The sequence below is a fragment of the Gadus chalcogrammus genome, chromosome 17 (assembly GCF_026213295.1).
Source record: "Gadus chalcogrammus isolate NIFS_2021 chromosome 17, NIFS_Gcha_1.0, whole genome shotgun sequence".
Lineage (NCBI taxonomy): Eukaryota > Metazoa > Chordata > Actinopteri > Gadiformes > Gadidae > Gadus > Gadus chalcogrammus.
In genome coordinates, this window is record NC_079428.1 from 8,562,380 (window position 1) to 8,578,481 (window position 16,102).

Sequence of the window (16,102 nt, forward strand, 5' to 3'; positions counted from 1 at the left end):
AGTACAGGCCCCTGGATTGGGCTTCGCGGGTTTGTTTACCGGCGTTGCTATTGTTACCAGTCTTGCGTGTTCCAACGGTTTATTAGGTGTCTAATAAATCGCTGTCTAATCAATACTTCATTCACTGCGGCTGCCTCTTCTGTGGTTATTACAATATTATGAATAGACTGCTCTGTAAAAAAATAAATAATAATAATCATACCAGATACATTTTCAGTCGCACCGGTGCGGCCAAATAAAATATTTGGTCGCACTACCCCGAATTCTAGGCGCATGTGCGCCCAAATTAGGCGCACTCTGGAGCCCTGATACCGGTATGGCGATATTGTCTCAACTACATATCTCTTTCAAAAATATACCGGCATAAATTTTACTACCGGGATATACCTTTGACTATATCAAGTCTAGCTAGGTCCAGGCTATCAGAAGGCGGCCTTGTTTATATAAACTCATGCACATCTTTAGAATACAGACATTAAGTTATGTGCATACTATTATCTTTAACATCTAATTAATTATCCATGAAACTGCAGATTTTCGTTTGGAGCATGACCTTCAGATTACAGACCTTGGTTAACCTTCTAAACATTTACATTTTGTTGTGGTTCGACAGTTTTGGTCGTTAATCTTTGTATTTGTTGACAGTTGCTGTAGCAAGGTGTGGGTTATTTATGTTCAGTTTTCTTTGATAAATGTATCTTAGCCCATTTGCAGTCAAATAAAAAAAGGAATATTTTTGACTGACGTTTCTTCCAAGTCACACAACCAAGTGAGTTATAAGGAAGCTGCTTCTAACCTCAATTACCCATATTTACAAGCCAATCAGTTTTGTTGAGTTATCAAAGCACATGTGTGACATGCCGACTGATCCCAGAAGAAGTTGCAATAATCCTGGTGTTTTGGTACCCTCTGACTAATCTGTTATCAACATGTAAGTGATCAGTGTTTTGAATAAGTCATGTTAAAATATTACTCAAATATTGTTCCCTTGGAATTCAAAGTATGAATCGAAGCATGAAAGAAAACCAACCACATGTTGTGTCCATACAGTTGTTAGCATTGGTAAGCATCAGTGTTTCCCACACATTGACGAGACTATGGCGGCCCGCCATAGTCTAATTTCGGCCGCCATAGTCTCTGCGTGCACATGAATTATTATTATTCTTAAAAAAAAAAAAAAAAAAATTTTTTTTTTTGCTCAGGCGAAGTTTGAAGACCCCCCCCCCCCCCCCGTCAACAATCGCTCCATACCCCCCCCCCCCCCCCCCCCCCCCCCCCCGTCAACAATCGCTCCATACCACCCCCCCCCCCCCCCCCCCCCCCCCCCCCCCTCAACAATCGCTCCATACCCCCCCTCCCCGGTCAACAATCGCTCCATACCCCCCGTACCCCGTCAACAATCAACAATCGCCCCATACCAGCCCCCTTCCCCCCCCCCCCCATAGTCTCCAAAATTTCTGTGGGAAACACTGAAGCATGCACATTTTTGTAAGCAGTTTATATTATTGTACTGTTAAATAGACAATACATGTGTGTCTTCATTTATCTTTAAATAATAATTTGTACCTGGTGGGCTTAAAGGGGACGGTAGCAAAAGAAATCACCCTGCCGTGGGTGGATGTAAAAATGGTTAGTTAATTACTTCTCTGCAAGATCAATTTATTCATGTTATGCTGGTCATGTGTAGTGGGTCAACAGAAATGTATTTAATAAAAACCTCTGCACACTACCAGCTGAATGGCCCAGACATTTTGGCCCATTTTCAATTTATGTCACTATCCCATAATTTGGTAAAACAATTGTGTTTGGCCTATGGCCCACTGATTTAGCACTTGCATTTGCAATTTTTTTAACGTTATGAACTAGGGATGTGCATTTCTGGCAAAAATACTATTCGATATTCACTGAGAAGTATTCGAATAATATCCGAAAATCGGTCAATCAAGAACCCCCCAAGTCATGTGACTCGAGTCCAAATCTCTGGCAGTTAACATCTTGAATAAAAAGAGAGCCGCACTTCATTAAGTTGATAGACTGGTGTTTCTAGCAAACAACATTAAGAAATGAATTTCTTGCAGATAGGCTATAGATCTTACTCCTGTGGCCTGTACTAGGAACCTCGATTAGTGGGTTAGCGAGGTATGTTGTGCTCAAAGCCTGGGTTAGCTAGGACACGAAAGTCAATCTCTTTTAGATAATCAAATATATACTCTAATACATTGCTTGATATTCGTTGTCCATTCAAAGTAGATTTTTCTCAAAAGTGACAGCCCTCGTTGTTTTCTGCATTGACAACACAGCAAAAGGCTGGTCATGCCAATTTCAAATGCTGTTTACAGGCAGGCCTTAGGATAGTAGTGGAGACCAAATGAATGAATAGCTTCAGAGCTAAGAGATGACATATTGAATAGAAAGAGATTTTGATCAACAAATCATGAGGTGTTCTTATTTGGAATGAAGTTAATACTTGGTTCAATAGCTTATTCCTGGGCTTACGCAAGATATCCAAAAACAACCCATGCTCTATGTAAATTCATCACAGAACACAGAATATGATAGCACATGACAATGGCAGGGCTTCCAAAAGGTGTAACCCAGTGATTCCTATTCGGTTACCATTATTCAAATCAAGCCAATAACGGGGGGTGATACACGGGCAAACTGGCTCCCTGAGGCAGGCTAAACCATATTTAACTCTAAATAATACAATCCTCAACAGGAACACTGATGGACTTGTGTGTATGTTTGGTACCCATGAAGCCCATGCAAGACTTTTGACATGTTTTTACAATTGATACATTAAAAAAAACGTAGAAATGTGTATAATTAATTATTGACACTTCAAATTAGTTAAGAATTAGATTTTAACAATGTTGAATGTTATTACTGAAATTGCCGTAATATATATTCTGAATGTCTGAAAGTCTAATTTGGTGTGCCTAGGAGGGACTTTTAACTGACATGTGGTTGATGAAGTTCCTCAATAGTACTACTGAGGGTTGGGATGTATCTTCAGACTGTTATAGCTGGAGACCCCAGAAGAATACAGAAATGCATGATGGGAAACAACCAAGATGCTCACTAAGTATATTCATTACATCAATAAGTTGTCTTTTAATTGTATCTTATGGAACGCAGACTGCTGATTGTAGTTTGATAGCCAAGCCGTTGTTCTTGTTTTGTAGTAAAAAAAATGTTAATACCATCATATAGACTGTTATGTGGGAGAATGAGTACAGCACGAGGGCCGTGTACAACTCATACTTACCTGGCAGGGGAGACACCATGATCAAGAAGGTGGTTCACCCAGGGCGAGGCTCAGCCATTGCACTTCGGCTGTGCTGACCCGTGCGAATTCCTCAAATGTGGGAATCTCGACTGCATAATTTGTGGTAGTGGGGGACTGCGTTCGCGCTCTCCCCTGATAATATTGTGGAAAATAAATATTTTGGTGATTACATAATATATCCCTCGAAGTTCTATGTAGTGGACTCGTGATTGGTTTACTAAAGAAAAATTTAAAGGGTTATTAACGGCGTTAACGCAAACCAATTTTAACGGCATTAATTTTTTTTATCGCGCGATTAACGCAATTCTTTTATTAAAAAAAAAAACAACTTTTTTTTTTTCTTTGGCTCAAAACAAAGAAGCAGTAGCCTGACTGCTATGTTCAAGGCAGTATGTTTGTATGTTTGTATCGTTTAATTGCACTATAGGCTTTTTTTTTGTATCGTCCTGTTTTGATCAGTATATGCCAATGTTGTTATCAATAAAAAAACATTTGCACAAGGCAAGCCGATGCACTTTTCCATGTTGATAAGAGCATTAAAATGAGAACAATTAATGGGACAAAGAAATCAAGGGATATTTAGCATAGAAAAAACATTTGTGCATTAATTAATTATTACATTAATGTGATTAATCGCGATTAATTATTTTAATCGCTTGACAGCAATAGTATTTTCACATTAATCGGCCATAACTCAACCATTGTTATCATAATCCGAAACAAAAAATAAGAATAATTTTGGGCAGTAGTATGTGGTCAGTGTTTCCCACAGACCAAGGACCAATGTGTGGTGCGGGGGGGGGGGGGGCGCGCGCGCGGCGCGGCGCGGCGGCGTCAGCGCACTGAACTTGTGATTCTGTGACATTCAAGGAATGAATTGCAACAGACAACTAAAGCTGGAGGTTATTATTTGAAGTACTAATAAACTCAAGACCTACCTGCACCAATATTTAACTTTTTTAGGAAAAATAAAATAAATAGTAACAATATAGGTACAGCAAGGTACAACAAGGCAACTAACTAAAATAATGAATGCAATGCACATATTGTCAGGGAGGGCAGCCGACTGAGGTCTAAGGACATGGAAGGCTCCTAGGATGTCCAGCTCCTGGAACCTCCTTTTCAGTTCTATCTCCAGGCCAGTAATGTAGGGTTGGATTACTTTCCCTACTCTTATTTTTTTAAAGTTACTACAGTGCATGAAACATGTTTGACCTTTATTCAATATGTTACTGGTCATTAATGTTTGAATTGTACCTTCGGGATACAGATATCAGACTAATGTCAGTTGTCAGTCCAGGCATTGTGGTTTTGTTTTTAGTAAAATGTTAGCACCATGATGTAGACTCTTATGTGGGAGAATGCCTACAGCACGAGAGCCGTGTACAACTCATACTTACCTGGCAGGGGAGACACCATGATCAAGAAGGTGGTTCACCCAGGGCGAGGCTCAGCCATTGCACTTCGGCTGTGCTGACCCGTGCGAATTCCTCAAATGTGGGAATCTCGACTGCATAATTTGTGGTAGTGGGGGACTGCGTTCGCGCTCTCCCCTGAAATTGTTGTGGAAAATTAAGACAGCAATTTATTCTATCTTCTAGAATTTGTCCATTGACTGCGCTCTCTTACATTTACAATGCTGGATTGTCTTGACTAGAGCATATTAAATGGTGTTGTAGCACTGCTACAGAATATCTGATCTTTACACGGGTACCAAAATTGACCACCCTGAGTTGCTGCTGTTTGGAATGGTTGAGGTTAGCGTTTTTTCACCCTAGACTTATTTTTTAAGCTATCAAAACCTAACCTACGGGGGAGGATCTTGATGGACACACCAAATGTGAGGTCTCTGGGGTTCTCTGCAGCAGACTTCACAATTGCATAAGGGCAACATTCGCATAAATCTGCCATAACTCTGCGATTTTTAACAAAATCAAAACCAAAATACCATAAGGTCGGGTAAGCAGAATTTGGAACAAATTGTGGCTCATTTGGGCTTATGGTTTGTTTTGCATGACGATTTCAATTTTCCAAAACAATCAACGTACAGCTAAATCTATCCCTATGGACCTGATGGACCCAATGGCAAAAAGATTCAGCTCGTCAAATAAGGCCAAGATACCAAGTTTCAGATTTTTTTATAATACGGGGCACGGACATATAGGTTTGACTACAAGTCATAGCGCCCCCTGTGGTCATAGCGGGACAACACTTTTTGGAGACCTCCTTACTTCCTGTCTACAAATGCTAATGAAATTGTACATTTCTCTGGTGTTCAGGTTTGGAGTGGTTGTTTTTGCGCTTTTGTCGCAATCAATTAATATATTAAAAAATAATTTTATTGTAAATATTAAAAATAAAAACTGTCTGTAGTGATTAAAACTTTTTTAAAAATTCTAAAATTGTGCACGGTTTTTATAATTGTAATTCTTTGCAATGGGCTAATTTTTTATACCTGCAACAATGTAGTAGGAGATAATTACTGAAAGACAGAAGGAAGAATTATAAGATGCATAATAACAGGGTGGCTCGTTTTGCAACTAATAATTGACATTTAGAACCACAAAAATAACGAGGACATTATCTTCATCATAAAGGTGTCCTTCATTGCATTTGGTTTGTAGAAAGAACACAGAAGATTGTTGTTGGTCGTGCGTGTTTGACATCTCGATTCTAGACTACATTCCTCAATTCTCCTGTAGAGGGCAGTGTTGCCCCATGAAGGCTATTTTTTATAGAAAAATCCCAGAAGAAGAACAAAGCAGTGGATGATACAGGTTATACTTTCATTCATTACGTTAATGGTCATTTGTGGTTGAATTATTTCTGCCGGATACCATTAGATCGATTGTAATATGTCAGTCAAGGCGTTTTTGTAATGTTGTCAATAAAATGTTAGCACCATGACGTAGACTCTTATGTGGGAGAATCACTACAGCACGAGCGCCGTGTACAACTCATACTTACCTGGCAGGGGAGACACCATGATCAAGAAGGTGGTTCACCCAGGGCGAGGCTCAGCCATTGCACTTCGGCTGTGCTGACCCGTGCGAATTCCTCAAATGTGGGAATCTCGACTGCATAATTTGTGGTAGTGGGGGACTGCGTTCGCGCTCTCCCCTGATATTGTTGTGGAAATTAAATACATATATACATACTAAATGTGTCATATATCCCTCTAAATTTTCCAGAGGACTTGTGATTGGTTTACTAAAGGCATAATGGTATTTTCACATTAATCGGCCATAACTTAACCATTGCTATAATAATCGGAACCAAAAAAATAGCATAATTTTGAGCAGTAGTACGTGGTATTTTGACAAAATTGTGGATAATTTAGGATTAAGGTTAGTTAAATTTCCAAAACTTTCTTTTTGGAAATGAGTAATTATTATTACTCATTCAAAATGTCCTTTCAAATGCGATTCTCATTGATTGGTGTTAGTGAATAGCAAATTGAAATACATATTTTAAAGAGGTGTTTACACTTATTTCATTCAAGCAAATGCTTTTTTTTTAATCATTTTTCAGGTACCCTTCAGCACCTGAAAGGTGGGAGAGACCCCAACATTCCTGAAGTCTCAGAGCTTAACTACGCCAACATTTAACCTAGAACTTTATTTGCCACAATGTATCAGGGGAGAGCGCGAGCATTGTAAATGTAAGAGAGCGCAGTCAATGGACAAATTCTGGATAATACAATAAATTGCTGACTTAATTATCCACAACAATTTCAACATCGCTAAATTCGAAGTGTAAACTCATTTAAAGTAAATTACTATTTGCACGAAATTTGAGAAGTATTAGTTGTATTACTCCACAAAAGTTAACATTGGTGGTTATCAATATTACACTAAATTGTTCTATAGCTTTCATTTCCACAACAATATCAGGGGAGAGCGCGAACGCAGTCCCCCACTACCACAAATTATGCAGTCGAGATTCCCACATTTGAGGAATTCGCACGGGTCAGCACAGCCGAAGTGCAATGGCTGAGCCTCGCCCTGGGTGAACCACCTTCTTGATCATGGTGTCTCCCCTGCCAGGTAAGTATGAGTTGTACACGGCGCTCGTGCTGTAGTGATTCTCCCACATAAGAGTCTACGTCATGGTGCTAACATTTTATTGACAACATTACAAAAACGCCTTGACTGACATATTACAATCGATCTAATGGTATCCGGCAGAAATAATTCAACCACAAATGACCATTAACGTAATGAATGAAAGAATAACCTGTATCATCCACTGCTGTGTTCTTCTTCTGGGATTTTTCTATAAATAATAGCCTTAATGGGGCAACACTGCCCTCTACAGGAGATTTGAGGAATCTAGACTAGAATCGAGATGTCCAACACGCACGACCAACAACAATCTTCTGTGTTCTTTCTACAAACCAAATGCAATGAAGGCCACCTTTTTGATGAAGATAATGTCCTTGTTATTTTTGTGGTTCTGAATGTCAATTATTAGTTGCAAAACAACCCACACTGTTATTATGCATCTTATAATTCTTCCTTCTGACTTTCAGTAATTATCTCCTACTACATGGTTGCAGGTATAAAAAATTAGCCCAATGCAAAGAAATACAATTATAAGAACCGTGCACAATTTTAGACTTTTTTTAAAAGTTTTTATTTTTAATATTTACAATAAAATTATTATTTAATATATTATTTGATTGTGGCAAAAGCGCAAAATCAACTACTTAAAACCTGAACACCAGAGAAATGTACAGTTTCATTAGCATGTGTAGACAGGAAGTAAGGTCTCGAAAAAGTGTTGAAAATTGAAATCATCATGCAAAACAAACCATAAGCCCAAATGATCCTCAATTTGTTCCAAATTCTGCTTGCGCAGTCGAGATTCCCACATTTGAGGGAATTCGCACGGGTGAGCACAGCCAAAGTGCAATGGCTGAGCCTCGCCCTGGGTGAACCAATTCAATTTTTCCATTTCTAGGCTTTTATTTAAGTCAGGCAAAGAGTTACATTTTACGACATGGTTTCAAGGTCAAAACACATTCAAAGGTTAACAAGCAAATAGTTACATTTTACAGCAAGGTCAACACATTCAAATGTTAACACAAAATTCTACATAACTCAGTGTTCTCTATTTTCCAGAGTTCCTTACATACCACAATTCCATATCGTTCCTTTTCCCTCCAAACATAATCCTTTAAACCAATCACGAGTCCGCTACTGAGAACTTAGAGGGATATATTACGTAATCACCAAAATATTTATTTTCCACAATATTATCAGGGGAGAGCGCGAACGCAGTCCCCCACTACCACAAATTATGCAGTCGAGATTCCCACATTTGAGGAATTCGCACGGGTCAGCACAGCCGAAGTGCAATGGCTGAGCCTCGCCCTGGGTGAACCACCTTCTTGATCATGGTGTCTCCCCTGCCAGGTAAGTATGAGTTGTACACGGCTCTCGTGCTGTAGGGATTCTCCCACATAAGAGTCTACATTATGGTGCTAACATTTTACTAAAAACAAAACCACAATGCCTGGACTGACAACTGACATTACTCTGATATCTGTATCCCGAAGACACAATTCAAACATAAATGACCAGTAACATATTGAATAAAGGTCAAACATGTGTCATGCATTGTAGTATTCATCTTCTGGGATTTCCCATAATTTAACGCCATCATGGGGCATCACTGCCCTCTGCAGTAGCATTGAGGAACAACCATTTTACACTCATTGTTTTCTACAAACTAAATGTAATGAATGCCACCTTATTGATAAAGATAATGTGCTTGTTATTTGTAAAAAAAAAGATAGAAAATAATCAAATGCAAACTAAACTAACTGTGGAACTACACCGAAATGTAAATTTTTAGAAGCTAAACCAAGATATTTTCTTAAGTAGGTATGCCGTGCTATCTATCTATAGCTATCCATGGGTTATGCTTCTAACCAAATCAACTGTTTCATGGACAATAAATTAGATGTTCATATTAATAGTAGGCACAAATATAATGTCAACTTTGTGGTGCTGCAATAGCTACACTGGATATGCTATAGAACAGCGATTCCCAATTCCTGTTCCCCAGACACGTTAGAACCCTGCCTTGAAGTATATATAGAAAAAGCAAAAAGATATTTCTTTCTCTTTGCACTAAGTGTTTATAGAATGTGTCTCAGGTGACTTTTGTTTTTCTCTTATAAATTGTATTATTTTATATTATTGCATTGTTGAAGGGATCCTTAGACTCAGGCATTTCTTTGCTGTTGCTTTAATTGCTGCGAATATGATAAATGCTTGAAAAACAACCACATCCTTTGTTGAAAAATCCTGTATTAAAATTAAAGGGGAATTTCACCAGTGGAAAAATTAATATGTATTGAAATTGGGTCCTATATGTAGTCAAATAATCAAATAAATTTCTAATTTGGTGCCGTCTTGACAGAGAAAAGGCAGAAAGTGACTTTTTGGCGCTTGTGGATTGAAGACAACAACTCCCACCATGCACCCCGATGCACAGCTTCGCAGGCCACTCCCACTGATCTAGATCTCCGCCTATCAGAGACCTCGTGGTTCCATCTACCAAGCTGATCAATTAACACAACATTTCTAGTGAACTTGCATGGTGCCGGGATGTTCAAGTAGGACAATGAAAGGACAAGCAGTACGTTTTCATCTCCTACCTAGAGATTTGGAGCGTTGCTAACAGTGGCTACGGGCTATCAATCATCAAAAGTTTGGAGTAGACACAGCCATGGAAGCCATAAAACAAAAGAAGGTTTGCAGTCTCCATTTCAAGGAGAATCCGGAAGACTTTGAATTCAATGTCCTGGGAATGAAGAGAGCCGCTTTTTTGAACACCGCAATTCCGTCGATATTTACCTTTCCATATGACGACGAACCGCCTGGGATGTCTGCAACTAGCAGCGCTAAACGCGTTTGCCTGGAGGTAAGACTCACTCGACTATATTACTGATAATGATAAAACACACTGATACAGTCGTTTGCAGTAAAGCACCACATCTCATAGGAGTTGTATATAAGTTGGCTGTTTACAAAGTAAATCTGCCTTCTTTCGCATGTTTTTGTCGCATGTTGTTCTACTGTGCCGGCGACTCTAAAACTCGACTCAACAGTGAATAAGCAAAGTTGGCAATTTAACGTTAGACTAGCTATGTTCTATATACGTTTGCTGTTATCAATGTTTTACGATGTTTCACGTGTGTTAGATTGATGTTCTTAAAATGTTTATTGAATGTATCGCATTTCAGACTCAAACAACATCAAATTATAAAACCACTGTAATTTTCAGGAATTTAACATTGAAAATAAACCTCTTTGTTTTATAATCACCAGGCCTCAATATCAGTGCCAGTAGCATTGAAGTTGGTGAAACCGACCAGAGCTATCAGCCTGAGTCAACCCTCACCCCCACATCGGCGTTGTCATCAGAAGATGAAGGTGTAAAGGACTGGCGTGAAAAGAAGATTATTGTCAATGGATCCAGCCTCATGTAACTATTCCAATTCAAACATACTGGTGAGAATATATGCTCTTTTTCTATCGCATATTAACGGCAATACACTATGGGGGAGGTGGACATGTCTGCAAGGCTTCAAGGTATCTGTTCAACAAAGAAGTCAGTCGATTGGCCTGGCCTTAGTATCAGACTTAATGGCTCCAGTGCAGGGCTCCACAGTGTGCCCATTTCACTCGCATTTGGGAGTGAATATTTCGGCGTGCGAACGAGAAAAACAAAACCGGGCAATCGTGCGCGTGACATCTCCTTACGCTAAGTAACGAGTTAATACAGTAACCTAACTACTGTAAAAAGTAAAGTTACGCGCAACTACTGGAAATATGGTAACGGAACATTGTTATTTTTTCAATTTGGGGCAACATTACTTTTCCCAGGGACAGATTTGACAGCGATACTGCCTTCTTAGGCAGTATGGTATTGTGCAAGCACGCAGGCGCGCAGCAACCCCCCAGGCGCGCAGCAAGCACGCAGACGCCAGCAAGCTCGTAGGCGCACAGCAAGCACGCTGCAAGCTAACAGGCGCAATAGTCCCTTCACGAGCTCTCATTCCACGCCGTACCAGACAGACGCTGGTAGCGTGAAGCTGTCTCTGCATATCAGACATTGCTTCCACAGGCATTTTCCAAAGCCAGTCCTTACAACAAAATGCCAGTGGTGGAACGAGATAATAAACGCTGTCACTGTTTACCTGTGTAAGGACATGGTTCCCTTTCAAAATGTCGATAGAAAGGGCTTTAAAGAGATGGTCAAAACACTCGACCCCAGGTACGCGTTACCTGCCCGCACACACTTCAGCCAAATTGAGACGCCAAAACTATACGGCAAGGTCCGCAAGCAAGTGGTGAAACAAATCCATACTATTAAACATCAGTGTTTTTCAGAGATGTAAGTTGAATTTCTTTTTATTTATAGTTTTGCTGCCTTACCTTTTATTTTACCCCTTCAGAAGCATTTATATCGAAAATAGAAGATACAATTAACATAAGTACCGTGATATAATACCGTTACCTTCGATGCCTCAAATCATACCGTGGTATAAATTTTACTCCATACCGTGCAGCCTTAATTTGAAGGAACTATCTTATGTTAAATTCGTGGCGGGGGGCATTCTTTTTGGAGCAAAAACAACAGCTATTTGTTTGCTTGATTCAACTATCGTTAGCTACCACTTTTTTGATGTGATATAATTTACAATTATATTGTATATTTAGGATCGAGTCAACGCCGAGTAGGCCTACTGCACGAACGTAGACCTTGCATAAAGTTAGTAAATTCTAACAACATAGGGCTATTTAGATGAATAATCTGGCAAGGATGTTGTTCTAGGCTAATACACCAACAGCAAATGTCTGCATAATAAAGGGCTACATTTTCCAAGTCTGTCATTTGAAATCTTTACATTGTATTGTGTGCTATAACATCCGTGATGAATATTCACGCTAAATCCCGCACAGGGTAGCTAGGAATTCAAGTAGCCGTGTATCCGATCAGTCCGATGATCCCCCCCCCCCCCCCCAGTGGGAATGCAAGGTGAACTATCTTAACCTCTGAGTTAGAGAGAGGAAGCGATGTATACTAAGATAAAGGGAGAATGTATACAATTCCTTTGATTGTGAATAGTAATTATATAAACAAGGTTAATATAATTTGTATATTTTTGTTATTGATATTTCCACAACACTAATGAACATGTTTTAATTAGTCCTATCCATTCTCTCTTTAATTGCACACAGGGCCACTGGAGATCTTTCATAGTGCCCTCCTGAAATACCACCCCAAACGCCAGGCCTTCTCATATGATGGAATGAGGGAGAGGTGCTACCTCGCTATCCTAAAGCACAATGAAAACATAATGAGAAACAAGCCACCAGTGACAGGTGTGTTAACATGTGCTCTTTGAATAGTATAATAACCAAAATTAGAAAGTTCACAGCTAACTCGATAGGCATACGTCGCTGAAAGGTTTAATCTATTCCTGTGGAGAGAAGTCTACTAGACAAATCTTCATTCAGATTTTCTGTGTAATCATATACCTTGTCATTTACAGGAGAACCATGGTTCTCCTGTAATGACAGCCCTGAGAAGATGCATTTTTCAGTTTGTGTGGGGAGCGCAGCAGGAGAGAATTAGACGAGACATACTGTATAGGCCATTACAGAAAGGGGGTAAAATGTCCCTGATCTAGCAGAGAAAATGGAAGCTCTAATTCTGACGCCCATATTGCAGGCAGTACTAAACGAAAATAAGAGGAGCCTATGGCCAAATTTCGCCATGTTCTGGGTAGGCCATCAAGTCCTAACTGTGCGTTCACACCAAACGTGAAATTTGTCGCCCGTTCGCGTTGTCGCCGAAGTTTTGTCGTGCCACAAATCATAATCTGTCTCTCTGCAAGTTTTGTCGAATTTGTCGCGCCACAACTTGACTCCAGGTGCTTCATTCTCAACCATGGCCGAAATAACGAGCATTGCATGTCTTTACCTTTTGTGGAAGAGGGAGAGACGTCAGAATGCCCATCGTTAGCCGTACAGAGCTCGGCGAATTTCACCGTCTTCTACAGGAGCTCCGTCTGGATGACGACCGCTTCCAGCGCTATTTGAGGTTGACTCCGGCCCAGTTTGATGACCTGCTAGGTAGGATCGGTGCTAGGATTTATCGGCTCGACACCAACTACAGGCGCTCCATCTCAGCTACGGAGCGCCTGTCCATCTGTCTCCGGTGAGTGGTAGTTTCATAATTCGTGTGTCAAAATCGAAACATAAACTTAATAATCTACTTCAGGTTCAACCAGCAGGCGTCTCCATGGTAGACAGCTCCATTTAGTGGAAATAGCAGACTACAGTTTGAAATGATTGATTATCCTCTGCCGACAATAGTATAGTAGGCTATGTAGTCAAATACAATAAGTAGATCCATTATTTTGATCAAATATGACTCCTGCCATTTGTAAATGTTTTTTATTAAAAAAAATTATGAATGAACGGGGCAAAATTATTGTAAATGAATGACACCTATAGTATCTTCCCTACAATCCAATAATTTTCTTTTTTATTATGCAGATACCTAGCCACTGGGGACTCCTACAGGACCATCGCGAATAGTTTCCGTGTTGGGACCTCCACTGTCTCCAGCATTGTCCCTGATGTTGCCACTGCAATCTGGGACCGTCTGGTGGAGGAGTTCATGGCTGTGCCCACCACAGATGAGTGGAGGTCCATTGCAGGGAGGTTTGAGGAGCGGTGGAATTTTCCTCTTTGCTGTGGAGCATTGGATGGGAAACATGTGGTCATCAAAGCCCCTGCTCACTCAGGATCCCAGTACTTCAATTATAAGGGAACCTTCTCTCTTGTTCTCTTGGCGGTTGTACACGCGGAATATTGTTTCCGGGTGATTGATGTCGGGGGCTATGGAAGAACCAGCGATGGTGGGATTCTGGCCAACTCTGCTTTTGGTGCAGCGCTTCAGTCTGGCCCCCTCCAACTGCCTGCTGACCTGCCACTAACAGGAGCTGACCACCGAGGACCACAGCCACATGTCTTTGTGGCTGATGAGGCCTTTCCAATTCGGAAAAACCTCATGAGGCCATTCCCTGGTCGCAACATGGCAAGAGAGCGCCGGGTTTTCAACTCCCGTCTGTCCCGAGCTCGGCTGGTTGTTGAGAATGCCTTTGGGATCCGTTCTTCCCAGTGGAGGGTCTACAGGCTTGCCCTCGAGGTCAACGTAGAGGTTGTGGAGAAGTGTGTGAAGGCTACCTGTGTTCTCCACACCTTCATGCGGAAGACCAACCCCCCCAAGTGCATTGAGGGGGAACATCCCAGCTGGTGAGGTGGACCCACTGCCAGGTCTGGGAAGAGTTGCTGCCAACAACTCAGTGAGGGAAGCAATCAGGATTCGGGAGGCCTTCACGTCCTACTTCTCTGCTGGGGGAACCGTCCCATGGCAAGACAACGTGTAGCGCACCAGCACACACAAAACGGCTCTTTTAAGAGCAACCCACACATTACAATTGAGCAAACTTCCTGAAATTACTATATTAACTATGATCTTCTGACTTAATGAAGTGTGTTTCCTTAACATACAACAGTAATATGCCATTATTAACTAAGTTTGTTAATGTTAATTTGTTTATATTTTGAAATCAGGTAACTGACGGCCCTGAGCCGTCTTGCATCCCTTATGCTGGCCTCTGTTCTTCTTCCAGGGAAGATCGGCTGGCCACCTCATTGAGGGATTGAACTCAGCTGCCGGAAGCCTGCATAAGATGGGGGGAATCCAACATGGCGCTCTCGCTCTCCCACCTGGAAGGCTGGTGCTGCCTGGCACCCAACTGGGTTTGGTTTGGGGTTGTTATTCTAGCCCTTTAGCCTTTGTTTGCATACTCATAGTTTAGTTTGTAAACACCACACTACACTACAGAATACTGATTTGTGTTTTTTTTCAGAGTTACTAAATAAATGTAACGTACATTTAACTGTCGCTGTGTGGACCTCCCGTTCTTGGTTGTGCTCTTCAACGAGCAGGGCACAACATAACTGACAACAATACCTTAAGCAAAGTTGCTTGGACCCTAAAATCTGTGGCACAAAATAATTTGCAACATTTCCCTTCAGCAACTTAAATGGCCATTCAATAAAGAATATGAAGCCACATTTTTTTAATAAAAATAATCATTTATTGGGGTGTGTGTACAAAAAAATGGGCATGGATCATTCCCTGCAACGATTGTCACCCCAGTGAACCTATTCAGCAAATGGTTCAAATTGATTTTCCAAATTGAGCAGTTCTGGATTATAGTAACTGTTAGCGTCATGCAATACATTTGAAATTCCATGTGTTCTTTGGCATGGGGTGGTAATCGTTGCAGGGCAGGAAGTATCCCTTTAAAAAAATGTTCGTCCTCGGAGAGAGGCGCTGGAGGAGGCGGAGGCGCTGGAGGCTGCCTCCTCAACACCTCCAGGAGGCACTTCTCTATCTCTCCCTCCCCCCCACTCCTTCTTTTCTGTGTCCTCACTGTTTCAAATGGAAACAACATTTTTCGGTCAGGTAACAGACAAAAATACATTCAACATGAAAGGCTATGAGTTCATAACTAGTCATACTCATAACATACCATTCACGCATAGGGACCCTCATGACCACATAAATGAAGTGTAGCATAAAATAAATAATTTCTCTCATGTTAAATGACATACCTGGGGCCATAGGAGTAGTGGTGACCGCAGCAGTTGGTGATGGTGGTGGAATGGGTTCAGAGGCAGCAGCAGCCTCCGGCTCCTAACAGCTTGTACAGGT

The 16,102-nt window shown here is 40.9% G+C and overlaps 1 protein-coding gene and 5 non-coding genes across 6 annotated transcripts; 4 read left to right on the top strand and 2 right to left on the bottom strand.

Moving 5' to 3' along the window:
* The first annotated feature begins 3,260 nt into the window (after nt 1-3,260).
* LOC130370594 (U1 spliceosomal RNA) lies at nt 3,261-3,424 on the top strand. The gene has a single exon (XR_008893082.1). It is a non-coding gene; the product is annotated as a U1 spliceosomal RNA (small nuclear RNA).
* A 1,257-nt stretch (nt 3,425-4,681) lies between these two features.
* LOC130370596 (U1 spliceosomal RNA) lies at nt 4,682-4,845 on the top strand. Its single transcript, XR_008893083.1, has one exon. It is a non-coding gene; the product is annotated as a U1 spliceosomal RNA (small nuclear RNA).
* Nucleotides 4,846-6,248: 1,403 nt separating this feature from the next.
* LOC130370597 (U1 spliceosomal RNA) lies at nt 6,249-6,412 on the top strand. Its single transcript, XR_008893084.1, has one exon. It is a non-coding gene; the product is annotated as a U1 spliceosomal RNA (small nuclear RNA).
* Nucleotides 6,413-7,179: 767 nt separating this feature from the next.
* Nucleotides 7,180-7,343, bottom strand: LOC130370598 (U1 spliceosomal RNA). Its single transcript, XR_008893085.1, has one exon. It is a non-coding gene; the product is annotated as a U1 spliceosomal RNA (small nuclear RNA).
* A 1,207-nt stretch (nt 7,344-8,550) lies between these two features.
* LOC130370599 (U1 spliceosomal RNA) lies at nt 8,551-8,714 on the bottom strand. Its single transcript, XR_008893086.1, has one exon. It is a non-coding gene; the product is annotated as a U1 spliceosomal RNA (small nuclear RNA).
* Nucleotides 8,715-13,249: 4,535 nt separating this feature from the next.
* LOC130370338 (uncharacterized) lies at nt 13,250-14,736 on the top strand. The gene is made up of 2 exons (XM_056576087.1): nt 13,250-13,528; nt 13,870-14,736. Exons 1-2 carry the CDS (start codon nt 13,320-13,322, stop codon nt 14,633-14,635), a joined length of 975 nt encoding a protein of 324 aa, XP_056432062.1. The 5' UTR covers nt 13,250-13,319; the 3' UTR covers nt 14,636-14,736.
* Nucleotides 14,737-16,102: the final 1,366 nt, after the last annotated feature.

Coding starts and splice junctions, on each gene's coding strand:
- LOC130370338 (XM_056576087.1), top strand. CDS start 13,320: ATGCCCATCGTTAGCCGTACAGAGCTCGGCGAATTTCACCGTCTTCTA. Junction 13,529..13,869: donor CGCCTGTCCATCTGTCTCCG/GTGAGTGGTAGT, acceptor TTTATTATGCAG/ATACCTAGCCACTGGGGACT.